This window comes from Alternaria viburni, assembly GCF_023758015.1.
Source record: "Alternaria viburni strain BMP 2772 chromosome Unknown scaffold_44, whole genome shotgun sequence".
Lineage (NCBI taxonomy): Eukaryota > Fungi > Ascomycota > Dothideomycetes > Pleosporales > Pleosporaceae > Alternaria > Alternaria viburni.
Genome location: NW_026055813.1, coordinates 139 through 25,793, shown reverse-complemented (window position 1 = coordinate 25,793; position 25,655 = coordinate 139). Strand labels below are relative to the sequence as shown.

General features: G+C 40.3%; 7 protein-coding genes across 7 annotated transcripts; 2 read left to right on the top strand and 5 right to left on the bottom strand.

Moving 5' to 3' along the window:
* Nucleotides 1-132: 132 nt before the first annotated feature.
* Nucleotides 133-1,132, top strand: J4E79_011538 (uncharacterized protein; the record flags this gene model as incomplete). Its single annotated transcript, XM_049360367.1, has 2 exons — nucleotides 133-890; nucleotides 946-1,132. The coding sequence occupies 2 exons, from the start codon at nucleotides 133-135 to the stop codon at nucleotides 1,130-1,132; spliced, it is 945 nt and encodes a 314-aa protein (XP_049205128.1).
* A 308-nt stretch (nucleotides 1,133-1,440) lies between these two features.
* J4E79_011537 (uncharacterized protein) lies at nucleotides 1,441-3,687 on the bottom strand (the record flags this gene model as incomplete). Its single annotated transcript, XM_049360366.1, has 1 exon — nucleotides 1,441-3,687. The coding sequence occupies one exon, from the start codon at nucleotides 3,685-3,687 to the stop codon at nucleotides 1,441-1,443; it is 2,247 nt and encodes a 748-aa protein (XP_049205127.1).
* A 2,619-nt stretch (nucleotides 3,688-6,306) lies between these two features.
* J4E79_011536 (uncharacterized protein) lies at nucleotides 6,307-7,309 on the bottom strand (the record flags this gene model as incomplete). The annotated part of the gene is made up of 2 exons (XM_049360365.1): nucleotides 6,307-6,754; nucleotides 6,852-7,309. 2 exons carry the CDS (start codon nucleotides 7,307-7,309, stop codon nucleotides 6,307-6,309), a joined length of 906 nt encoding a protein of 301 aa, XP_049205126.1.
* Nucleotides 7,310-7,886: 577 nt separating this feature from the next.
* On the bottom strand, nucleotides 7,887-8,756 carry J4E79_011535 (uncharacterized protein; the record flags this gene model as incomplete). The annotated part of the gene is made up of 2 exons (XM_049360364.1): nucleotides 7,887-8,283; nucleotides 8,347-8,756. The coding sequence occupies 2 exons, from the start codon at nucleotides 8,754-8,756 to the stop codon at nucleotides 7,887-7,889; spliced, it is 807 nt and encodes a 268-aa protein (XP_049205125.1).
* Nucleotides 8,757-9,591: 835 nt separating this feature from the next.
* J4E79_011534 (uncharacterized protein) lies at nucleotides 9,592-11,286 on the bottom strand (the record flags this gene model as incomplete). Its single annotated transcript, XM_049360363.1, has 4 exons — nucleotides 9,592-10,495; nucleotides 10,644-10,932; nucleotides 10,982-10,999; nucleotides 11,046-11,286. The coding sequence occupies 4 exons, from the start codon at nucleotides 11,284-11,286 to the stop codon at nucleotides 9,592-9,594; spliced, it is 1,452 nt and encodes a 483-aa protein (XP_049205124.1).
* A 480-nt stretch (nucleotides 11,287-11,766) lies between these two features.
* J4E79_011533 (uncharacterized protein) lies at nucleotides 11,767-12,081 on the bottom strand (the record flags this gene model as incomplete). Its single annotated transcript, XM_049360362.1, has 2 exons — nucleotides 11,767-11,990; nucleotides 12,048-12,081. The coding sequence occupies 2 exons, from the start codon at nucleotides 12,079-12,081 to the stop codon at nucleotides 11,767-11,769; spliced, it is 258 nt and encodes an 85-aa protein (XP_049205123.1).
* Nucleotides 12,082-12,503: 422 nt separating this feature from the next.
* On the top strand, nucleotides 12,504-14,682 carry J4E79_011532 (uncharacterized protein; the record flags this gene model as incomplete). The annotated part of the gene is made up of 2 exons (XM_049360361.1): nucleotides 12,504-12,695; nucleotides 12,751-14,682. The coding sequence occupies 2 exons, from the start codon at nucleotides 12,504-12,506 to the stop codon at nucleotides 14,680-14,682; spliced, it is 2,124 nt and encodes a 707-aa protein (XP_049205122.1).
* Between the last annotated feature and the right edge of the window lie 10,973 nt (nucleotides 14,683-25,655).

Genomic DNA, 25,655 nt, shown 5'->3' with positions numbered 1-25,655 from the left:
AACCAGACTCCTGTTTATGCTTCCAGATCAGCAAACTGCCACAGCTGACGGGATATAAGGGTCGATCTGACGTCCCTTGGTAGACTTCCCACATCACCCATACGGACAAAAGTCGTCAACTACACGATAAACATGGCAACAAATCATCCTCAGGTACGGGTCACTAATGCTAACGTTGTTGCGGGTAATGGCCTTGTCGCACAGCAAAACTTCAAGAAAGGCGCTCTCGTTCTCGACGAAAACGCATTTTTCCAATGCGACACACGCAAGCAGCCCGAGGAGCAGAATAGGGAAGTCATCGCTTTCTATGACGAAGAGGTCAACAAAACTACTGCGCGTTTGACGACCGCATACACACAGCTAAGCTGGCAAGATCGAGAAGCCTTCCACAAGCTCTACACTTCGAAGACCAGGGCTACAGACGTCGAGCACCTTGTAGATCGTTGTCGGTACAACGCTTTCAACTTCCGTGATTATACCGGTGTAGGTATCCAGCACACCCGCCTAGTTGTCTATCGCACGATATCCTTCGCCAACCATTCGTGCATCCCCAATGCAGTACTTTACATCGACGAGAATGGCGCAGATCTTAAAGGTTATGCCCGACTGGTTGCTACACGACAGATCAACGCTGGTGAAGAGATCCTGATCAACTACATCGCGGAAGATTGGGAAAAGAGCAGGGATGCTCGCCAAGCAGCACTGATGCTAGGATGGGGCTTCGACTGCAGTTGCAAAGCATGTGCGCCTGCGCTCGAGCCGGACGCGTCAGAGCGAACTTTGTGCTCCACCTATAGTAATCTGGAAGGTCAAATATCCTGCGCAAAGCTTCGCATTTACGTCGATCTACTGCACGAACTGGGCGTACGCGACTGGTTGCTATCCTCTGCGTAAGTATTCGGGCCCGATCATGCTCTTGGTGCAATGCTAATTCGTCCTATCCAGATACAATATGCTCGCGGACAACAACTTCGTGCAGGGAAAGTACAAAGAAGCAGCGTATTATGCTCGAAGTGGTCTTCTCGTTGAAAATCACTTTTATGCAAAGACTAATCTTGAGTCATTACTCGCCGTGTATGGTGAGTGTATTATGAAGGATAGCAGCATCCATGCTGAGATTGAAGAGAGCTAAGAAAGGTGCTCACACCGTCCTAGCTGGATCGGGGCTAGTGGACTTGGTTCACTCGGTATCAAATTGTCATGCTGAAGAGAATGTAACCAATGCGGGTATGCGATGTAGATTGAGATAGTATATTCAAGACGTTTATCCAAAAACGAAAGACTCATGACGCTGTGATGTTGTACCCTAGCCGAAGAACCCCGCGTGAAGAGTTGAGTAGAAGCTGTACACCAGCCAGAACGTATCGCCGAAGAACCGACACGCTCCTAAAAAAGACAAGTATCGAGAAGAGAAGCGAGAAAGTAGACCATGCCTATCACCTAGTACCCACCATAACCTCCACGTCGCCCACTCAACGGCACCCTAGCATGCCACTCATCATCTTCATACTGGAAAGCTGAGTCCCTCCTGCCCATCATGTTAGAGCGTCTAGCCGATCGCTCTTTCTTGTCCTGGATGTGCTCAAGAGCCGCATGGATGTCGTTGAGTGCGTATCGCGCATCTAATTCGTCTTGGTCTCCAATCGCGCGTGGTTGGGGGTAGCCGTAGCCTGGCTCGTGTCTATCCGCGAGGTATGATGAGGCGCGCACTGGTTTGGGTGGGAAGTGTGGTTGCGCAAAGGGATTATGCATGTTGGGTGGGTTGGCCATGGTTGCGCGGCGGTTTGGCAGGCTTGGCCGAGTAGTGTGGACTGGGTAGTCGTCGAAGTACGACTCTGGCTCATGCATGGGTGCGCGTGGGCTTCGGGAGTGTGGGTAGTCGTCTACTGTCTCTTTGTGGTATCTAACCTTCTGTACCCGACGGTGGTCAACGTCCTCGTCGTAGATATGGCTGGAGTGCGGCTGGCCGAATATATTTGGCGACTTTCTTCCGTAAGAGACCTTCTGGTGACGATGAACGTGCGTGTAAGAAGGGCGGCGGCGTATAGGAGTATCAAAGATACCATCATCTGCTGTGTGAACAGATGTAGTGTTCATAGACTCGGTGCCGCTTCCACGCTCTGACGATGAGTTGGAGGTCTCCCTAGCCATGCCGTGGGAGGGGAAGTACTTTCCTGATCTTTTCTTCTTCTCGTTGGAGAGACCAACTGGTGAGGTGTTACCGGAACGTGTTCGGTCTTCCACAACGTTGTTGGTACTCAGGTGAATGTGAACAGGCGTCACTTTGTTGTGAGAAGACCGAGAAGAGTCGGTAGTGAAGGACTCTGGGCTATGCCTACCATTGCGTTGATCGTCGATTATGTCTGAAGTACGGTGTCGACGGGTAGTCTTTGCGATATATGGATCAACGTTGTTCTTGCGTGCCCGACTTCGGCTACGACTACGACTGAGGGCTCTAGCTTTGCTGAGTGACCGATGTCTCTGAGTCTTCTTCGATCTCTTGCCGGGCCGCTGACGTCCTCGTCCACGTCGATCAACATCTATATGATCATGTTCAATGTTGACAAAGCTGGAATCTTCCGACTCAGACTCCCAGGAGTCACTGTCGGACGATGAGCCGGAAATATCGCGACGAACCCTGTGGTTTTTCTTGTGATGTCTGAGGTGCTCAGGATTCACGCCTTGGACGTGCCTCATGCCAAACGGCGGCATATGCATCTGGTCCGGAAACGTACCAGGCATTGGCATTTGACCAAAGGGCGGGCCATGGGCTTGGCCAGGAGGAGGCGGAAGATGCTGCAGTGGCACGCCCGGTATGGGTTGGCCCCCTCCACCATGCGGTGGGGGTGGTGGACGACCTATGTCGTGTGGTGCAGGCATCCCCGGAGGCGGAGGTGGAGGAGGAGGACCTCCAGGACCTGGCATTGGGTTCATGTGGCCCGGGTTTGGGGGATGCTGTCCGAAGTTTTGCGGACCAGGATGTTGTGGTTGCTGCTGTTGGGGAGGTCTTTGTTGCTGTGGCATGTTTTGGCCGGGGTTGTTAGACGGGTTCGGGAACTGTTGACCTTGCGGGTTTCCTGGTTGCTTGTTCTTGTTTGCATCTTGGGGTCCATTGCCCGCACCTCCGACAGCGGGTCTCGCTTGCATAGGCTCTTGAAACCCAGAAGGCTCAGTCTCCAGAATGATGTCTACACGCACCAGCTGCCTTTCTCGACGGTTGACCGAGCGCCATTTGTTTACAACGCTTGCAATTCTGTATTGAATGGTTCTATTGTACCTCGCAAGCTCAACGTTCTGGTCCTCAACGAGCTCGTTGATGATTCGGCGACAGTTTGGGGAAGGGATCTCGTTCATCGCCTTCTTGACGTTATTATGGTTTCGACGAAACTTGTGCAGTTCGCTGTGGAGTTCCTGGAGTGCGACATGTTGTTGCTCAGGTGTGGCATCCTCCCAGGAAGTGGCGTTCTTTGGCTTCTCTAAGATGAAGGAAGCCAATTGGGGATCGTAGTTGGCGTATGGGTTTAGAGGTTGCTGTTGGGGCTGAGCTGGCCTCTGCTGAGTCTGTCCAAAGTTCTGCTGTTGTCCAGAGCTCTGCTGCTGCCCATTCGGGACTTGTCGTTGTTGGCTGACATTCTGATGTTGATGGGGTACATGACCCTGGTACTGTCCCTGCTGTGGAGTCGCCATTGAATGATTCGTAGAGGTTATGGGAGGGATATCTTGAACGAAGGAAGTATAGCCGATGGCTAGATGCTCAAGTGACGGAAGACTTGATGCCGATGATCGAATCAGGCAGAGCAATGTGATGAAGACACGGGAAGTGAATGACAGGGCGAACTAGAAAGTCTAAGGCAGAAACAGGAGGACGTTGACCGAAGATATAGATTGGGAAATTTCTTGTCATACTGCAAGATTGTAGCTCTTGATCTTTGCCCGGAGCAGTAGTAACACTCTGTTGATGCAAGCGAGGTTGTGGTCCCTCTAGGAGTACAACAGCCACATCCAGTCGTTTCCCCGGGGGTATACATGAAACAAGCGTTAATTGGTCGTATCGAAGGGCACTCGCAAGCCCCACTTGAGGGTGATATCAAGGCTCTCACCGGTCTAAGCCACCAGGCTGAGGGGGACAAACAGGCAAATAACCCCGCCCTCTTGCGTGAACGCGCAGCATAGCTTCGTTGCTACAGAGTTTGAGGCTCAACTTTGACCGGACCAGTTAAAAATCGTATCAAATATGCATGAGCCATGCGCATGCATATTTGAGGACTCATAGCGGCTGCCTGTTGTTGCATGCAGCCTGATGGTGGTGGTGTTTGGATAAGGTCGCATATGCATTACAGCTGCAATCGTTGAGAATCTTGGCGAATGATTGATGTAATTTTTGCTTTGTTAGCCTGCCCTCCGTGGAGCTGAACACATGAAGTCGTCGAGGTGTGAGAAACGTTCATGATGCCTGTGCGGAAGAAGCGATCATTGATTGACCACGCTAACGGGGCGTCATGACCCCGCTTTTGGTCCATGCACGGCCCAACACCCCCTTTCGCCGCGATCCAGCCAAAACAAGGCAACTGACCACTACAAGCCACCATCGCAAGGTGCACGGGAAAGATGAGGACCCTTTCTTTGAGTAACGACCATCGATGGCTGAGACAGCGTCCTGCTGACGTCCAACCCGCCTGCTTGCCCTTCGTTCCGCTCGGCCAACGCCTCCAATCACCACCCACAAGTCGAGGTAAGAACCCGCTGGTTACACCGAAGTCTTTCAGTCACTGGTAGCTGTACCTGGTGATGCGCATGTATACCCCTTATCTGTGACTGCACTTATACCACTCAGCCCCGCTTGCATCACTGCTGGGCTTGTCGTATGTCAAACATTCTGGTGCATCGCCCTTTGGTGTGTCGCAGTGCGATTCGATCTTTCCAGCCGATGTTAATCCGCCTACACTCCAACATGGACTTCAGACCGTTCTTCGGTGCGGCTCAGCGCGCGTTCGCGCAGCGTCGATCTACTACTGCACATTGCGTTGCTGTCAACCTATTTACTGCAGTTCGACGCCCTTCCATGTTCCATGCACCTCGTGCCGCCCTCCAATCTTCAGCTCTCTATCCAACCAATGTCCTTCTTGCCGGAAGCTCGCGGATTCGATCGCTTTTGGAGGCCTATCGAACACACCGGATCCACCGCGCATGACATGCATATACGCGGCTGGATGACATCTTTGACACGCAGCCTTATGCACGTTTGGGTTGCAACACCACAACCGTGTTCCAGAATCGGTTCTAATAGGTGAGAGCGGCTGCAGCTCTTACGAGTAGCCGCGATAGATATACAACATCGTTACACTTCCTGATCTTCGCTCACCGGACGCAGACACGCCCTCGCTCATGCACTTCTATCATGAAGATCCTCCATATCAGTGTCTCGGACCGGATATGTCGGCTTGAACCATCTCTCCTGTGGTTTGAGGAGCAAGAGCAAGACCAAGTCTCGGCCCGAGCAAGTAGTCACACAAGTGCGTTCTATTAGGAATCATGCGCCCGCAAGCAGCCACCTGAGCTAGGATGCAATCCTGTACCAGGCTTGACACCGACAAATCTGCTGAAGAACAGGTTGAAGCGCGCCAGAAGCACGGAATATCTTGATCGGTATGAAATTACTCTCCGAGCCACACGGCACTTGAGAGGCTCAGCATCTCGCTGGTACGATCTGCGGGTACGTACATGTCTGAGACACGGGCGAGAATCACGGCTTGCCTACCACCCTGCGCGAACGCAGCATTCCGCCGACTCGGTATCGTTGCCTTGACCGCCACATTGATCCTTCGACAGCCAAGCTCTTACATCCGGCAGGCCGCGGCAGAGGCAGGATGGCGTGGCATTACAGGACGATCTTAATCACGCTTTCGGTTACACACTCCGAAGCAGTGACTGACAGCTTGCGATCAACACTAGACGATCCGATGAGAGCATGTTGGGATGACCTTCCAGCAGCCAGAGACATGTTTCTTGACAAGTTGATCCGTCGGGCGATATGCAATGCATACGCGGGGGTGTCATGGTGTGTCACATAACCAGCACCGCAGAGCCTCAGAAAAGTACGATGGCAGCCTGGTTCGGTTACGTGTCGCCACCAACTGCTTGCTTCGCTTGCAATCATGCATGAAGGGTACTGAAGGACCACGACCGAGGAGGATACGGATATTTCTCGCCTCAGAACGGGGTCTTCGAACACGATGCATACTGGATAAAGTGCGCGCCCGATACGTAACGACAAGCATGACCGGCTTATGGCCCTAGTCTTGGCTTCTATCCTGCCACAGGCAAATTCACATGCGTGCCTTGCCGCTTGAACCTAAGCGTTCGAGCGCCCCACCTCTCTTTGGCTTCGTCTAGTTCGAAAATGTCCTCCCAAGGCTCGCCAACATCAACTTCATCCTGCTGGGATACGTTCGTCCAAGCGTCATCAACTTCCGACGAACTGCTGACGATCTTGATACCCATCTCCTCCGCGATTTTTCTGACATCTTCGGCAGCCTGCTCTGCGCTTTCGTATTCGCTCTTCCAGGCTTTGAGCAAGACACTTCCAAGCCTAGCCTCCTCTAACACTTGAAGCTGATCACGCCAATCTTTTGCTGGCTTCGGCGGGCCGCCGTCAGGCGAAGAGAACGGGTCCCAATCTATCCCCCGTTTCCACTGCGCTTCGGCCGTGTGAGTATTCGTCATAAGTTCCCAGACAAAGGTCGCCCAGTAGAACCTATGGCAAAATCATGCAGTTAGCGAAGCGTCACGCGTAGGCCTTGACGAATGCGAGAGCGATAATCACTCACAAGGACTCACGATGACTTCCACACGTTCGAGGAAACTCCGTGGGATAGTCATCGTAGTATATAGTGCCGCCATCTCCCGCCCATTCACAAGTATCCCAACCACCGGAAAAGTCTTCCGGGATATCGTCGCTCTCGTCTTCGCTCTCGCCCTCACTCTCGTCTCTAGGATATTCTGAGATTGGAGCTCCGGCAGCACGCCATTTCTGGACCCTTCGCTCCCGTCTCTCGTACCGCTTCTCCTTTTTCCAAGCGTCTCGTCTACTATCGGCATCAAGCTCTGGCCCATCAACACTAATGAAACCTGAGATAGCCAGTGAGTAATCGGGCCGCAACCACACATTGGTAGACGAGAAGAACGTCAGGTATATAGAGCGAGAGTGGAGGTAGCTAATGGCGGACAGCGATTGTAAGGCCCACCGATAGTACAAGGCCAACATGATGCGGTCCTCTCTTGAAGGCTCTTCTGGAACAGGCACAGTCATGGCAGGGAGATCACCCCAGTGGGGCCCTGGTTCAAGTCTTTCGACGATCACTCCGTTGCCAGCGTCACTGTACACAAGGCCGGTACGCCTACCATCGCATTAACTTCATAACAGCGCTAGTCAAGCCCTACACATACCGAACAATCCTTGGATGCCCTTCGCCAAGCAGCTCATAAGCTTTCCGTAGCCGTTTGATCGCCCATTCTGGTCTAGCCCTTGTATCATCATCTTTCGGTTCGTAGATGATGATGCTCTTCCCATCTTTGTGAGGTACTGCGCATGCATGTTGCCAGAAATCACAGTACCAGCGTCGGGTGTCTTCTGGCTCTATGCTGGCTTCGGGGGGATAATATGGCGACTGCGTTGCAATCGTTCGTTCTTCATCTGGGGGCAGTGGCCCATTAAGATATGAAATTGCCGAGCCCATTATGCAGCACGAGAAAGGATGCTAAAAGTAAAAGATCGCGATACATTGCATCTATATACACTAACCCAGGTGTTGCCGGTTGAGGCAAGCGCCATCGCGCCTCGTGAACCGTGCCAATGATGCCTGCTTGGCAGCCCCATCAAGCTTATCCTAATCAGATCTAACTTTGAAACCCAGCTTCCCGTCCTTGAACTCGAAAACATCCTCCCACTTCTCACCAATGTCAACCTCGTCGCCAGAGATGGTTATGCCCACCTCGGCTGCTGCCAACTCGATATCACGAATGACCTCATCCACGCTGCCATATCGATTATTCCAAGCGCCAACCAGGACATGTCCCAATCTAGCTCTCTCTAGCTGCTGGAAAAGTTTGCGCCGTTCTCTCTCATCGATAATGTTGGATATATTTGGCGAGTCTTCGATTTTGTAGCCTCCTTCCATGGGCCATGCAGGCTCCCATAGTCCACGAAAAGGCCCACGACGCGATGGCGATACAGCAGTGAAGTCGTTCGTCATGAGTCGCCAGACGAATGTAGCCCAGTAGAAGCTAGAGTGTGAAGATAAGGGTCAGTAATCTTTTGTGCGTACACCGTGGTTCGCGCATACTCACAGGTCTGCCTTTACACTTCCTTGTACACCTCCTGTGTAGTAACTTTCATCAAAAGGATCCTCATGATGTACCATATCATATATCATGTCGTCCGCTGCCCACTCACCCTCGTCCCAACCGCAGCTAGCGGTGCTCTCTATCTCTCGCCCATTTTCATCTATGAAGCTAGCCTCTCGTCGGGCCGCTTTAGTATCTTCATCAGTATCTTTCCAGAGCTCATCCTCTATCTCCTGTGCACTAGCGCTGATGAAACCACCCACTGCGAGCGAGAAGTCCGGGCGTATCCACACGAGTTGCGATGAGAAGAACCCAATGCACATGGATCTAGCATGCATGAACCGGAAGGCGGAGAGTGCCTGTATCGCCCACCGGTAATACAGCGATAACATGATCTTATCGTCGTGCGACATCGTTTGCGCTACCACAGGCACTGTCATTGCAGGCACCTCAACTCTCGTGAGCTGGCCTGGTTCCAGCCTCTCAACGACTATACCATCACCCGAAGTGCTGTACAGCGCGCCGATATACCTAAAAGATTGAGCGCGACCAAGTACACAAGCAGAGCCATACGTACTGCACGATCCGCGGGTGTGGTCCACCGAGGAGCTCGTACGCCTTTCGCAAGCGCTTGATGGGCCAGCCATGCCTCGATCTGGGGTCTGGATAGAAGCCGTTGTCTTCATCGCAGATGGGGGTAAATATGATGACTTTGTCCGTGTCTTGGTGTTGTACGCAGTCCGCAACCTCGAATAAGCATTCGTACCAAATGGTGGGATTCGCTTCGACGGGGACAAGCTGGCCGCTACGCACATACGGGTATCGATTCGGGCCTTCATAAGGAGGTCGAGATTCTGGCTTCGAAGGCTCGGGTGAGAAGATTGATGAAACTATGGTGCCCATGACAGTTTGCTGGTGATAGAGTTGTTAAAGTCTATGCAATGAAAAAGCCGGTAAAGTTTATGGGGCTAGCAACCAGATATAGGTGCTTTCAATGGGAGCTTTCGCGTCCCTAATATTGCGAGCAAACTATAGCCGTGTAGATTGCGATGCATCATAGGTCAGTCTGGAGTGGCACGACAGAGGGACGGGATGAAGGGGCGACCCGAAAGAGTAAGATCTGCGCTTGATGTAGAGATACCTGCTTGGCACATATAAAACCAACAAAGACCGCCAGGCACCCTCACCAGCTATCGGAAACGAATTACTCCACCGACTTTTGGTTCGTGAAGGGAAGAGAATCCTCATTCACCTCGCCGGCCCCTCCAACGTATTCCGTCGACTAGGCATCCTCGGATCCCTCTTCCCCATCGTAACTTCAAGCGCCTGAATTAAAGCCGTGCCATCATACCTAACAAAGTTCTCACCCTCATGTTTCTTCCCATACACGCGAATAGGTTCAATGCCAATACTCTTAAGCTCGTCGCGGTCGACTGCCGGCGTCCCTGGCCCTTGGAGATGGATGATGTGCGTGACGTATTTCTTGTACTGACTCTTGTCAAGAGGCCCAAACACGCTCTTGGAATCCTCGCATGCTTTCGCGATAGCAGCTATGAAGTCAACGGCGGAGTAGGGGTTAGATGACGGTCCGGTCTCGCGATCGATGGTCGAGTTGAGGATGAGGATCTTGTAGCGGATTGCGGGGTTGCTGATGGCTTCGCCGATACCCTTCAGGACCAGCGAGGGGATGATTGATGTGTAGAGCGAGCCGATGCTGTATATGACAGCCTGCGCGTCGTTCAATGCATTAAGGACCGTTGGGTTCGCGGAAAGCCGGATCTCCTGGCCATAGGGGTTGATGTACCACAGCCTTTCGATTCTGGCTGGCAGCTCCTCTTCATCCGCTTTAGAGAAGGTAATGTACTGCTTCCGGAGAGTTGGTAAAGATCCGGGTAAATTGGCATCCTCGATTCGATCGTGCTGTTCGGTCTCGTCAATTATTGGTGCACCTCCCGATACCAGGGCTGTCGATATAGACGGGTGTGAGATGGAGTTTTGGCCGGTGATGGTGTCGCCGTTTGCGAGGCTGACTGAGATGTGGTGTGTGAAGTTGGTGTTGATCGCGGGTAAGACTGATGTATGACTGGGCACAGAACATATGCTGGAGAGTAGGTAGATGGCTGACTCAAACGACCCAGTGAAGAGTCGAGCGCTGTGAGTGTCAGCTTCGAGGAGCTTAATGTGGGTAGGTGCGCTGAAGAGGATACGCGATGATAAAGGTGACAGAGACAATCATATCGGAAATTGATCGATCATATGGATGGGGAAAAGCACAATGCTGTAGTGCATCAATTACATACCCAGTAAGAAACAAGTTGCCGATACTCGCACCCGAGAAGTCAAAGCTAGATGAAGGTCGGCGACGCTTGACGATCTCATATGCGACAACATTGAGTATGGATCGTATAAGCTCTTTCTTCGCCGTCGAGATGTTTGTCCAGAGTGCATGCTCGGCCTCTACAATCTGCAGCCACTCGTGTCGAGCTGAAGACCGTTCCTTGGGCAATCTGTGGTTGAAGAAGGTCTTTATAGCTGCCTTCTCGCTGTCATCGTGATCGGGGTCATCCGGGATTAGGCGGACAAGACGACCTAGAAAGGTTAACATCTAGGTCATTGTTCTCGAAGAACATTCGCGTACTTCTCACATCACCGATACCTGTTCATGTCAGTGTTGTATTATTCCTGCCTCAGACGGCGCATACCTGGACCTCCGAAGACGCGTATCAGCTCAGATGAGCTGCCGCCGTTATCACTGATAGGGATGACATAGCTCAGCGGGCATCTCTTGTCTTCTCTAACTTTCTTAAACACATCGACTAAATTGTTCGCAGCGCTTCCGCCTGAGAACACAACGATGCCTTTGCTTTTGAGGTTGCCGTTGGACATCGGCGGAGACGGCGTTACGTGGTCGCCGTTGGGCGAAAGGAAGTTCTCGGCAGACATGACGAGATGCGTGCAATGATGGTTGACCACATGGGTCGTGGCGCGGATTTATCAAGTCATGGTGATGTTGACAGGGTGTTCGCAAAGGTGGATGCCCTTCCATGAGCTCAGAATAGCAGAGGCAGGAGTCATGCACTAATCCATTAGGGTGTCACGCGTTACGCAACTAGGAAATATCTCGCATTTTGAGCACAACTTGGCATAGGTGTTTAATCGAGATTTTGCATTTGTAGTTGGTTTGAAATGAAATTTGTACAGAACGAGTCGCCAGCCAAGATATGGTAGAGGCTGCTCTCAACACGCATCCAACCCCGCTCATATTGCATACCCATATCCGCTCATCATGGGCGCTGGAAGTAGCGCATGATAGTCTCAGTCCTATTGTGGTTGAGAAGACGCTCTGGCTGTGTGTGCGATGCCCAGTCCCAGCTTCCCCTACCCCTCACATCACTGTCTCTTGCCATTGCAGGCCACGGCCGCCTAAGAGGTACCAGCGGCCTCCTCGCGCTCCTTCCTCCGCGCTCGCTTCTCAAGTAGGGCGTCTCGTCGGTCGGCTAGGAGGCGGAATTGGCGGTTCTCAACGCCAGTGAGCCAGTAGCCGAAGCTGCCACCGGCGCCGGCGTAGAGGGGATAGACCCAGAGGGATTCCTTGTTGAAGAGCGGGCGCATCTCAATGCCGAGTTGCCATAGTCGGGCGGCAACTCCTGATATATGTCGTCAGTAGAGGCCCTTGGAGTATGCGTGGGCGGTTGGGGACGTACCGAAACCGCTCCAGAAGAGGATCTTGTGGACCATGGTGAGCGGGTATAGTCGTGGATGTTGTGTCGGTGTAGAAGACTCCTTCTGTGCTGCAGCAGCAATTGGGGCGGGTGTCGTGAGGGCGCGTTGTCACCGCTGTACCAGTACTGGGTTTCTGGGCTGCGATGCTCCATCGTCAAGCTCCGGAACGCCAAGAACGAACCACCCACGCGGATGCGGAACCAACGTCCGCCGACCTCACCTCCGCGACAATGCCGCTTTCGCGCCTCTCCTGATATCGTCGCTCACTTTTTAGCTTTCGCTCTTCAATCCATTCACTATTACCATTTTGAGCTGGCGCACCAGCCTAGCCCCCTACGTCATTTGCTGCTCGCCAGCCTTTCCCACCCCCGTCTTCATGCGCCGGGCCGCAACACAAACGACACAAAACGACTGATCGCAATCACGTAAAATCAACCATGGCGGAAGTCGGCCGTAAGCGCCCAAGTGAAAGCGATGGAGCTGCGACTATGCGCAAAAAGTTGAGGCCATCGGAACTCCCGCTTTCCCAGGCGAAGCGATCGGCCATCGACAGCCTGGTGCACATGTTCCGTAAGAAGGGCGCATACGACGACATACGCAGAGACTTGATGAAGCAATATGTGTCAGGAGTAGGTGGCCAACGATTGATTATTACTACATGCTAGGCTAACCTTCGCGTGCCAGCCTGCTAAGGATGAACTGCAAGCCGCTCTCAAGGAGCTCGTCGACCGCGAAACCGACCGTAATCCCTCGCTGCTGTCCAAGGATCCCCGAATGGCGACTACACTTATAGAAGGCGCGGGTGAGCGCAGCGACATTTATGGCAACATTATGAACACGGTCAACACCCTGCTGGACAAACTGATCGATGAGCATGGCGTACCGAAAATGCGCGAGTACCGCATTGCCGAAATAGGCGCCGAGGCGGCTGCTGAAGAGGAGAAGCGAGGCAGTAAGAGCGAAGAGGAATGGGCTAAAGAAGCAGACGCTCGTCGAGAGAAGCGTGAGGCCCGGAGAGAAAAGGAGTTGGAGGCAGAGCGCGAGAGAGAACGTGAGGAGAGGGCGAAGAAGGAAGAGCGCAAGCGCCGCGAGAAGGAAGAGGACGAAGCCCGTGAGAAGGCGCGACAAGAGGAGAAGGAGCGCAGGCGTAAGGAGCGTGAGGAGCGCGACAAGGAAGACGAAGAGCGCCGACGCAAGGATCGAGAGAGAATTGACAAGGAGAGAGAAGAGGAGCGTCTCCGCCACGAGAAGGAGCGAGAAGAGCATGAGAAGAGCCGCGAAGCCCGTCTCAAGAAGATCCGCGAAGAAGACGCTGAGCGAGAGCGTCGCCTACAAGAGGAGCATGACCGAGATCGCGGCGGTCGCCATCGCAGTGGTCGTGGCCGTAGCAGGACTCCCGATCGTGAAAGGGACCGGCGTGGACGAGACAGGAGCAGGCGAAGGAGCAGGACAAAGACCAGGTCGCCTGAACGCCGTCTGTCGATCAAGCCTGAGGACATCAAAGTTGACGATGAGACGGCATTGGCGCTCCTGCTACAGGAAAGTCAGGAGATGAAGAAGTCACTACAACGCAGGCCTCTGCTTCAGCGATCGGAATCACTGGAACCACCTATGCGAAAAGCTCAGCCTCCCAAGTCGCTCGTTCCCCGCGATCCCGTGAAGGCTCGACTGGACAGGCTTGACAGCAGACCTGAAAGGTCACCCAGCAAAGACGCAAAGTCCCCCGCTCCAGGTACGCCAAATGCGGCTGCGAATCATGAAGACACCACTATGACAGATGCCCCATCCGCAACAGAAGCGGACAAGGGCCGATGGGATGGCAAACGACCTGAGTTGCCTTCAAAGCGTGGTAGATCCCCCAGTGTCGCGCGCAGCACGAGGGAGCGTAGCAGAGACCGATCGCAGTCCCGCGGAAGTCGGTACGACAGGCGTGGCTCGCGCTACGGAGACGACCGCCGTTCCCGACGCGAGGATGATAGGCATTCCTACAGGCCCTCAAATGACGGTAGACGACGCGATCGCGACGACAGAGATGAGAAACCGTCCCGTCGCGAGAGTCGCAGCCGCTCACGAGAGACTCACACCAGCCGCCGCAAGTCACGCTACGAAACGCGCAGTCCATCGCCACCTCGAGAGGAGCGTCGCAGAGATAGAGAACGTTCCCGCTCACGAGGCGGCCGACGCGAGCGCGAGCGATCTCCTGCATCCGGGCGCCGCCGTCGCTCCAGAAGCCCCGAGAACATCGACCGTTATGTGCCCGGTGGCGGTGGAGGTGCTGGCAGTGGCAGTGCTCGGAAGCGCGAGGACAGCCGTGACCGCAAGCGCGACGACAGTCGGCCTCGCAAGCGTGATGATAGCCGTGATCGTGCGCGTGGCTACAGGGCTCGAGACTATGACCGTTGGGACGGCGGTAGAGACCGTGGTAGTAGGCGTTTGGAGTCTGACTGCTACCAACCTGGTGGTGCTCCTGCTGCTGAGGCCGAGGATAAGGACCGAGAGCGCAAGCCTAGAGAGAGGAGTCGCGAGCGCAGCAGAGATAGGGGACGTGATGATAGGGATAGACGTAGGCGGAGGAGTCGCAGTGCGAGGAGCCGTAGCCGGGACCGACGTCGCTGATCGATCGCGAGGTTCTTTTTCTAGGATGTATGATTATTAGTAGGCATTTAATGCGCGACTTGCAGCAGGTGTGCAGAGTGTGCCTTAGAGATAGGCTACCGCCAAAATACATAGGTTGCGAAATGCTTTCGCTTAACGGCGAGCCTGTGTTCAACACCCCATGTAGCATGTATAGTGAAGTGGCAGCGAATGTCCATGGTATCTCTGCAACTACTGCCGTATCCACCACTAAAAAAGATAGCAAAAAAGATAGCAAAAACATAAAACATACAACAGCGCGTATTCCCTAGTAGTTACCTACCTAAGTACTAATGCGCTAGTATCTTGCTTATATATAGCTAAACAGAAAACTAAAGGTAATATTATAAGTATTATATTAGTGCCTTATACCTAATTTTATAGACTCTATTTAGTAAAAAGACATTAAAAGACGCTTAGCTTTTAAAGTTATTCTAGAACTACTAAAAGATTTTAAAATTTTAATATATTTAGTATATATTACTATTAGTACTAAGGCTTCTATATAGACTAATAATATATTACTTTTAAGGCCTTACTAAGAAGAGAAACTTTTTAGCTATTAATATAATATAACTTAAGCTAATAAAGATAACTACTCTCTTAGTTCTTAAGAGTAACTATAATAGTAAAATACTAATATAGCTACTATCTATTTAATAGTATTATTATACTAAAAGTAGATCTTAAATACCTTATTCTCTTTAGTTTATTTATTATTACTTTAGCTAAGAATTTTAATAAACGCTTTACGCTAGTATATAATAGCTATCTTTATCTTTATAAATAAAGCTATTTATAGCTTAATCTTATATATAAAGTTATAAGTATATATAGCGTAAATAATTAATAAATTACTTTAAGTAAAAAAAGTAATACTAGTAATATAATAACTATTCTATTACTTTTCTTAGAGTAGATATAGTTTATAAAAAAACTTTTATATATTACTAGTAAGTTACTTAAAAGCTTAGCTATAATAAAAAACTATAAAAAGTCTTAGTTTATATATTAAGAGCCTTTATAGTAGTAGTATAATAATTTTAATAGTATTAATAGTAGTAATAGTCTTAGTAGTCTTAGAACGTAATATAAAAGAATAAGTAAAGTAAGCTTTAAAAGCTCTAATAATAGTTTTTATAATAGCTTTAATAATAGTCTATATAATAATTACTAAAATAGTCTAACTAAAGGCTTTCTTTTTAGTAGTAGTCTTAGAGTAGTTTATAGAAGCTTTAATAAGTAACGTAATATAGTATAAGAATATAATTAATATAGGTATAGAGAGAGGTAATATAACTAGTAATAAAATTAGCTTTAGACTTACTAACGCTAAAAGAACTTATAAAAGAGTAGAGATATAGTTAAAGAATTATCTATAGTATAGCTTTAGTATTAGATTTAAGCTACTATTTATATCTTTAATAAGTCTTAGATCTCTAATTTACTATAAGCTATAAAATAAGAGTAGAAATAGAGATAGAGATAGAGAATAGAAAGTATATATATAGAAGTATAATTTTACTTACTAAATATTTTAGTATTTTATTACTTTATAATTTATAGTTCTATTAGTTATAAGCTATTAAGAATATATAATTATATTATAATTCTCTTTACTATAGATAGATATTAGTATTTATAAAATAGTTACTTTACTACTTTAAATTTTAAAAGCTTTAACTACACTAAAGGTAGTAGCGCTAAGAACCTAAGCCTTAGTCTACCTAATACCTACACCTCTAAATATAGAATTTTAATCTTTTTAAAAATACGTCTTTTTATATACTAGTAATAGACTTTACTCTTTTTAGACTAGTTTACGCTATAGAATTAGTTTACTAATAAATAAGTATTATATATATAAGTTATACTATAACTATAGAAGAAAAGTATATTAAAATAGTTAGTTTTATAAGTTATATTAATTATAATAATATTAGAATTTCTCTAAATAAGCTTAAAGATAAGATATTATAGCTTACTACTTAGGTCTATATCTAAGCCTAAATTAAAGTTATTTAATAGATAGATATAGTAGTATAATAATATCTATATTAGCTATTATAGTAGTTAAATTACTTAACGTGTACTAATAAACTTAACTTATAATAATAATAATAGTATAATAGTAGAGGCGTTATTAATAACTAGACTATTTTAGTACTCTTATTATCTAATAAGCTTATTATCTCTATCTATACTTCTACTTATATCTTTACTTATATCTTTATCTTCTATTATTATAGTAAATAGATATATAAAGTATATACTATTATCTATATCTAAATAAAACTCTATACTAAGGCTTTTAATATTTTATATAGTCTACTAGGTAGCTAGAGCTATAAAACGCTTACTATAGCTATATAGCTTAATATTTAAACTACTTTTATTTATAGCTAGTAGCTAGTATAAAGTTAGAATATATAGCTTATATATAGATAGTAGTAATAAGACATATTTTTATTCTAGATACTAATAAGCGTGCGCTACTAATAAAGAAGCCTCTTCTAATACTATTATATATATATAAGTAGATTTACTAGATATTAGTATTAGTATTATATTCTACGCTAAGTTAGAAGCTTCTCTATATAAAAGCTAGTATAACATAGATATCTAAGAATATAAAGAGAAGAAATTTAAGTGTATAGATATAGAAGCTAAATATTAGCGTAGTACTATAATTATTAGTTAGCTATAGCTAGCTCTAGAGATATATACTAATTATAGTGTACTTTATAGTAAATCTATATAAACTTATACTACTACTATAAACTAACTTATAGTATTTACTACTATAGCGTAATTTTTTATATACTTACTTTACTAAGTATTATAATTATCTAATATATTATCTAGAAGTCTCTTTATAAGTATCTTAGTAGTAGCTATTATATAGTAGATATAAGAAAGACTTAGAGTATAGCGTTATCTTCTAAGGTTTAATATTAATATAGACTTACTAAGCTACACTAACTAATTTATACTTTAGACTCTTTATTAATATCTTTATTAACGTCTTTATTAACGCTTTTATTAATATCTTTATTAACGTCTTTATTAACGTCTTTATTACTTTTATATTTTCTATTTTTTTCTAGACTTTAATCTAACTTATTATTAAGATTACTTTATTCTTTATTTATAGACTAGATATACTACTATTTTAGCGTATATTACTTTTATATATTTAGATATTATAGTAGTTATTAGCTACTAAATAGAGTAAGGTATAAGCTTACTTAAACTAAAACTTATTACTACTAGTATATAGTATTCTATTATATATATAGATATCTTCTTATATATAGTATTAGATAGTAGCTATAGTACTACTTATAGGCGCTTAATTCTTATATTCTATTACTTTCTTTAGCTATCTACTCTAACTATCTTCTCTACTTTAAGTTTCTTATATAATAATTAGAAAAAAGAATATAGTATAAGTTTTATAGCTAGCTTTATCTTATTATTTTAATCTTAGACTAGCTTTAAAAAGATATAAGTATTAAATATACTAAGATCTATATCTATAGAGATAGCCTCTAATATAAACACTATAGTAAATAAACTACGTAATATATTACTCTTCTTATTACTACTACTATTAATTTTAATTATTATATTTTAGTTAGTTATCTATTAAAGAAGTAAGAGCTACGTTACTTAGATATAATAGATAGATAACTATTAGATAATATATTTAAGTAGCTATTTAGTTAAGATAAATATTATAGTAACTACGCTAAGCTCTTCTCTTATTATAACTAAGGTAGCTTAATATTTAACTACTAGTAATAGAATTACTTTATTATTTCTATAAACTAGTAAATTAAGAAGAATTTAATAGAGCTACTATATTCTTAAGTATAGAGCTACTATCTTATATAGTCTTTAGAAAAGCTTTATATTTAGTATAGAGTTCTACTCTTTTAAGACTAGCTAGCTTCTAGTAATATAATTTATTATAGTATTACTAATAAACTAGCCTAATAACCTAGATATATACTAACTATAAAAGTATTCTTCTACTAGATATAGCTCTAGTAATAGTATAGTTATAAGAATTTAAGTAAAGTAGAAATACTTATTAAATACTATACGTTTATCTTACCTCTTACTCTAAAGTAATTACTTAATATTATAGTTTAGATATTTAAATATATTCTTATATACTATAAGCTCTTCTAGAGTATAAATTACGTACTAGTTATAGAATATATAGTTATCTAAAGATATATATTAGTTTTTTATCTTAGCTTAGGCGTCTACTATAGTAATATTTATATTATCTACTAATATAGTATAAGCTAAAGCTCTAAAACTATATAACTTCTTTAATATAAAAATAACTTTATTATTACTACTCTTCTTAATAGTCTTAATCTACGTAAGAGTATTAGTAAGCTAAGAAGTAAAAAAGCCTAGTCTAGTACTATAGTATACTTTCTATATATAAGACTATAGATTTTTCTAGATAGTATAGATTATATAAAAGTATAGTTTAAAACTTTTATTATTACGCTAGTCTATAAAAGTAATAAATAAAAGGTAGATAGATATATACTTAAGAATGCATTATTAGTCTTTACTTATCTATTTTAATTAATTAAGAACGTAGTAGTTAGTAATAAGCTTTATAAGCTATTTACTTATAATTATACTAGTAGATATTTTATTAACTATAAGTATAGATATAGAAAGTAGATATACTATTAAGAGCTAGCTTAAAGTTAAAAGTATAATAGTTAGGTATCTTAGCTATAGGCTTACTAAGATACGCTTACTACTAAGTAAATATATAGTATACTCTTTACTATTATAAGATAAAGAGTATACTAAATATATAAACTATTATAGTAGTATCTCTAGTACTATAGTTAGTAACTTACTAGTAGCTTCTTTATTAAAGATATTAAAATATATTTCTATATATTAGTGTATTCTATCTTTATTTACGTAGATAATTAGTGTCTAGTCTAATATATAGGTACGTTAGTACGCTTAGTAGAACTTTTTATATATATAGTAGAAAAGACTATTAGTATTAATAAAGTAGATAATATTTAGTTTTCTATTAGACTTATAGTATAAGAGCTTATCTAAATATAGAATATAAGTAGATATATTCTTTATCTATTTATTTATATAATATTATTATAATATAAGTAGTAAGATATTTTTTATTTTATATATACTATCTTTTAAATATAATAAGCTAATTAAAGTATTACTTAGAATAGTAGTACCTTATAAAATAAGAACTATCTCTAGTACTCTAATATTGCGCTAGAGCTTAGATATACTTAGTTCTTTACTAAGCTAGTTTAATACTACTAGTTTAATTTAAAAATAGAATAATATAATAGTGTAGTCTCTTTTAGATAGCTTATATAGTATAATAGCTAGATTAGCTAAATAGAGTAGCTTTTATATAAAAAAAGCGTCTTATTATAGTAAACTAATCTATTATATACACTATATAAATAGAAGTATATATTATATTAGATAGATACTACTAGAGTTTACTAAATAAGAGTAGTAGCGTTTAAAGTCTATCTAACTAAGCTCTTAGAATAATCTTTTCTTATAACTTTATTATATTAAGGTAATATTATTCTACTAATATTATAATAACTATACTACTATTATTAATCTTAACTACTTTTATACTACTAAAGGCCTCTAAATAGAATAGTATTAGATTCTCTAACTTTTAATAGTACTAGAGCTTATAAGTTAATAACTATTCTAAAATTAATTCTAAGCTACTTAGTATAAATAGATAGTCTAGTATTACTAAGTTTTTAGTTACGTAAGGCTAGAGTACGTTAGTAAGCTTATTCTAGTTTATATCTCTACTAATAACTAGTAATATTAAATAAATATTAATAAGATTCTATATTATACTTATAGTATAACTAAGAAGTAGTAGGTTTATATATACGTGTAAGTAAGATAGTAATATATATATAGTAGTAGAGATAGGTAAAATAAAGAAAGAATATTAGTATCTAGAAAGTATAGAAGTTTATATAAAGTTATATAATATTTAAAAGTAGTAAATTTAGAAGCTATACTTATCTACATAGTTAGTAGTTAAGATAGAGTATAGTACGTAAGAGTAAATACTAGTAAAGAAACTATTAAGATAGTAGTGTAGAACTCTAAGCGCTTTAGTAAAAGCTCTAACTAATTATATACTAACTTCTAGAGCTTATAGTTAGCTTAGTATAGTATAGACATTTATATAATATTTATAATATAATAAGTTAAATATAAATTTATAGTATTATATAGATATAAGAGAATTATATTAATATCTAGTTACTCTAGCTATTTACAACGTAATTAACTTTACTATAGTAATAGTACACTTTACTTATATAAGAATTTAGAATATAGATAATTATTTTAGTTATAAAAAATACTTATATTTATATTCTAGATATAATATATATAATAGAGAGTAGCTTATACTCTCTACTATTTATATATCTATAATAACTATAGACTTCTCTATATAGTAGAGATCTATCTTATATCTTTATTAGTTTTTATACGTAGTAATAAATGCTCTATTTATCTAGCTATAGATTTATTCTTCTACTCTTTATATAGTTTCTATACTCTAGTAACTAAAAGCTTTATCTTTAAGAAGTTATAATAAACTATCTCTCTCTTAGAGTATCTAGCTATCTAGCCTAGCTTCTATAGTTATATAATCTTAACGTAGTTAAACTTTAGTATCTTAGTAAGTAAGTAACTATTTATGCTATTATTAGAGCTAGAGATAATTAATAATTAGAGATAATTAAGTATATTATAATTACTCTCTTACTAAAGAAAGTTAGAATAAAATTCTAAGTTATATATCTAAGAGCTAAGTAATTACGTGTCTATAATTAGATAATTATAACTACTCTTTAACTTTAATATACTCTCTAGAGTAGTAAAAGTATTAATCTACTCTACTAAAATTAATTTTATTAAATCTACTATAATTAGTATACTCTAGTAGAGTCTAGGCTTAAGAATCTAGAGCGTAGTAGTAGGTTATAGCCTAATTAAGCGTTTAATTATACTTAACACTAATAGTAGTAAGCTTTTACTTATTTAAATAAGGCTTAATAGCTTAGAAATTAACTCTATTAGTTTAGAAATTACCTTATAATAGCTTAGAATGTAGCTAATAGCTATAGAAATCTAAGTATCTAACTAGTAAGAGATAATTCTAATAGTAAGATCTAGACTTCTAATCTCTTCTAAGTAAAGTTTATAGCGTAATTAATAGCTTAATAAGCTACGCTAGCTTTCTACGTAGGTACGCGCTTAGGCTAGAATTAGAGACTTTATAATAATAAGTTCTCTAATTCTTTTCTTCTCTACTATAATTATTTACTTTTATATTATTAAGATACTTAAGCTAATAAGCTAATAAGCTGCCTATCTAATTAACTTATCTACTTAAGATTCTTAGCTCTTAAGCCTTAGCGCTCTTAAGCTCTACACTTAATTTTCTACTTCTAGTAGTAGTAATTATAATATATAAGCTAGCACTTAGCGTAATAGCGCTTAGTGTAATAGTACTCTACTTAATAGCGCTTTATAGTTAAGTACTTAATCTTTCTACTATACTTAACTTAAAGACGCTACTACTTAAATTCTACCTTTCTTTTTTAGAATAATAGTAGCTAATAGCCTATTCTCTAGTAGCTTTACCTAAAGTAATTAGGCTTCTAATACTTAACTATCTTAAAGCTTTATAAATTCTAATAATTAACTAAGTTAGAGCTTTAAGGTAACTAGTAGCTTTAGTAATAATAACTTCTATAAAAGTTATAAGTAATTAGAGTTATATACTAAGCGTGCCTACTTAAGTTATAAGAGCTTTTAGTTTAATAATCTTAATAATAAAAATGTCTAAGAGACTATTAAGCCTATTCTTAAAAGTAGCATCTTTATTACTAATAATACTTTTTAGACTTAGAATTTAGGTCTTTAGTAATCTAACTATATTAAGAACTAAAGCGCTTAAAATTAAAAGAAGTAAGCGTTTCTAAGTAATAGTTATAGTTATAGTTACTTTTATAAGAAGTCTAAAGCTAAGACTTTTATACTTAAGACTCTTCTAGATTATCTATACCTAGTATACACTAGTTATCTACATAAGTAAGTTAGAGTATTACTTAACTATAATACTTCTTAACTTTCTAAGTATAAGTATTATATCTATTAGTAGCTTTTTAATAATATTTAAAAAGCTAATTATTTTAAGTAACTTTATTAAGTTATATATTATTTATTCTATAACTTTTATAATTATTATTCTACTAATTAAAATCTATATAATTACTTTATAAGTATAGTTAATTACTATAGTTTTAAAGTAAGTTTATAATTCTCTTTTCTTTAGCTCTTTTTATCTTTTACTAACTTAATAATAGCGCTAGAGTACTAAAAACGCTTAAAAGTATTATAAGTAGCTCTACTAAGATCTTTACACTTATAAGAAGTAGAAGAAAAAAGCTAAGAGTAGTTCTAAGATACTAGCTAAATTATTAGATAGAACTTCTAAGTTCTTAAGTAAAAAGAGCTTAAAGAGTACTCTACTTATAACTTTTTAAAGCTCTAATTAATATAGTACTTATAGTAAGTTTATAATACTAAGTAAGAGAATAAGAGAGATTAATATAAGTAGTAGCTAGATGCTTCTACCTACGCTTTCTACTTAGAGTTATCTATCTATAGCCTTTAATCTAATACTATAATACTTAGAATACTATTATTAGAGCTTATTCTAGTAGCTACTACTACTAACTTTCTAGCTATAGGCTTCTTAATTTAGAAGTTAGCTACTATAGAATTAGTAGTAGAATTAGTATAGTTATTATTAGTCTTAGTAGCGTAACTACTAGTCTTAGTAGTGTAATTATTAGTCTTAGCTATGTAATAATTATTCTTAGTATTATAATTCTTAGCTATATAGTTACTAGTCTAATAGCTCTATATCTAGTATTATAAGTAATAAATTCTATTACTATACTTAGCGTTAGCTAGCTAAGGCTAAGTATAAAAAGATAATAATACGTACTAAGTATAGCTAGATATAGCTTAAGATTTATATATAGGCTTAAGCTACTAAGACTACTTATTTATAAGCTTAGGTTAAGAACTTTAAAAATAGCTAGAATAGTAAGCTAGCCTTTAATAAGAATAACTATAAGAGTTATAATTAGAAGAATTAGCGCTATAGTAGTTAGTAAGTAGGTAGCTATATAGGTTAGTCTAGTAGAAAAAGTTTAGTAATTTATCTACTTTATACTTACATTAATTATTAGTAATTACTTCTCTATAACTAGACGCTAGTTAGAGTAACTAAGATCTAGCTTAGATATAATTAATTTTTATAGTAGTAGTCTAAATAAAGATCTCTTTACTTTATCTACTTCTTAAAGATTAAATATTATAAATCTTATAAGTTAAGTAGCTATTTAAACTTCTTAAACTATTATTAAGTAAGTAATTTAGTTAATCTATTTATAAGTATAATTATAGTTTCTAAATACTTAACTTTAAATAATTCTTTAGTATATTTCTACTATAGCTATATATTCTAGATATTAATATACCTAAGCTAAGTGTTAATATACTTATTCTTTCTAATAACTAGCCTAATTATCTACTAATTATTATACTAGATAGTCTAGAGTTTTCTAAGATTAAGTATAAGCTTTTTAAGAAAGTATCTAAGCGCTATAGCTTTCTTAGTAGTATACTTAAGAGTAAATAGCTTTACTTCTATAGTAGAGGTAGTAACTATACTCTACTTTATAGCTTTCTAGAAGATTACGCCTTTATATAATATAGTAATATATTTATAAAATAATTAGTAAGTCTCTAGATTATTAGTAAAGAATATATCTTTAGTAATTATTAGATTAGGTCTATTATAGTTACTATACTAGATTATATTATAGTAAGTATAATAAAGATATATAATTACTTACTTTATAGCCTTTTTATACTTATTACTTAGGTTTATAAGAAAGTATAAGAGCTTTAAGATAGTATATACTATATCTAGTTAGAGTATAATTACTATATAAAGTATAGAGCTAACTATTTCTTAGTATCTCTTAATCTTAGGCTTAGTTACTTCTCTAGTATTTTTAATTAGCTTCTCTAATAGTAAAGGCGTTAGAAAGAAAAATCTATTTCTAAGCTTAAACTTCTTAAGTATCTTATCTATATACGTATTATAAATATATATAATTATTTTTAAATATTAGTCTCTAATTATATAAATACTTAGAAACTACTCTACGTCTCTCTAATCTTAGATCTTATACTTACTAGAGATCTAGGTCTATATAGCTATTACTTATTACTTTATATTCTTATAATAGAGTAATAGAATATTATTAATATAGAAGAGAATAAGAATTTTATATTCTTAATTAAAGAAGAGATAAAGCTTTTCTTAAGAAGCTATTATACTAATAGCTTTTAGCGTTTCTAAGAACTTTTTATACTATAATAGTAGAGAGTTTTATAATCTATAGAGCGCGTAGTTAAGCTATATATATAATTCTAGCTTTCTAAAGCTATCTAGTATCTTATAAATTACTAGGTTCTCTACTATAATCTTTATATTAAAAAACACTTCTATAATATTAAACTATTTAATCTTTAGATTACTCTAGGTAGTAATTACTATTATAGTGTAGAAAGACTTTATAGTAAGTATTACTATATAAGTAGAGTTAATTAAGTTCTTCTTTTAGAGATTACTATAAACTATAATTTAAGCTTTATATTTAAGAAGATAGCTATTCTAATTATACTTATAAGTCTATACTTATTTTAATAGAAGTAGCTAATCTTAGACTTTTAATCTATAGATTTCTATCTAGATTCTCTTCTTACTTAGCTAATTAATCTCTCTC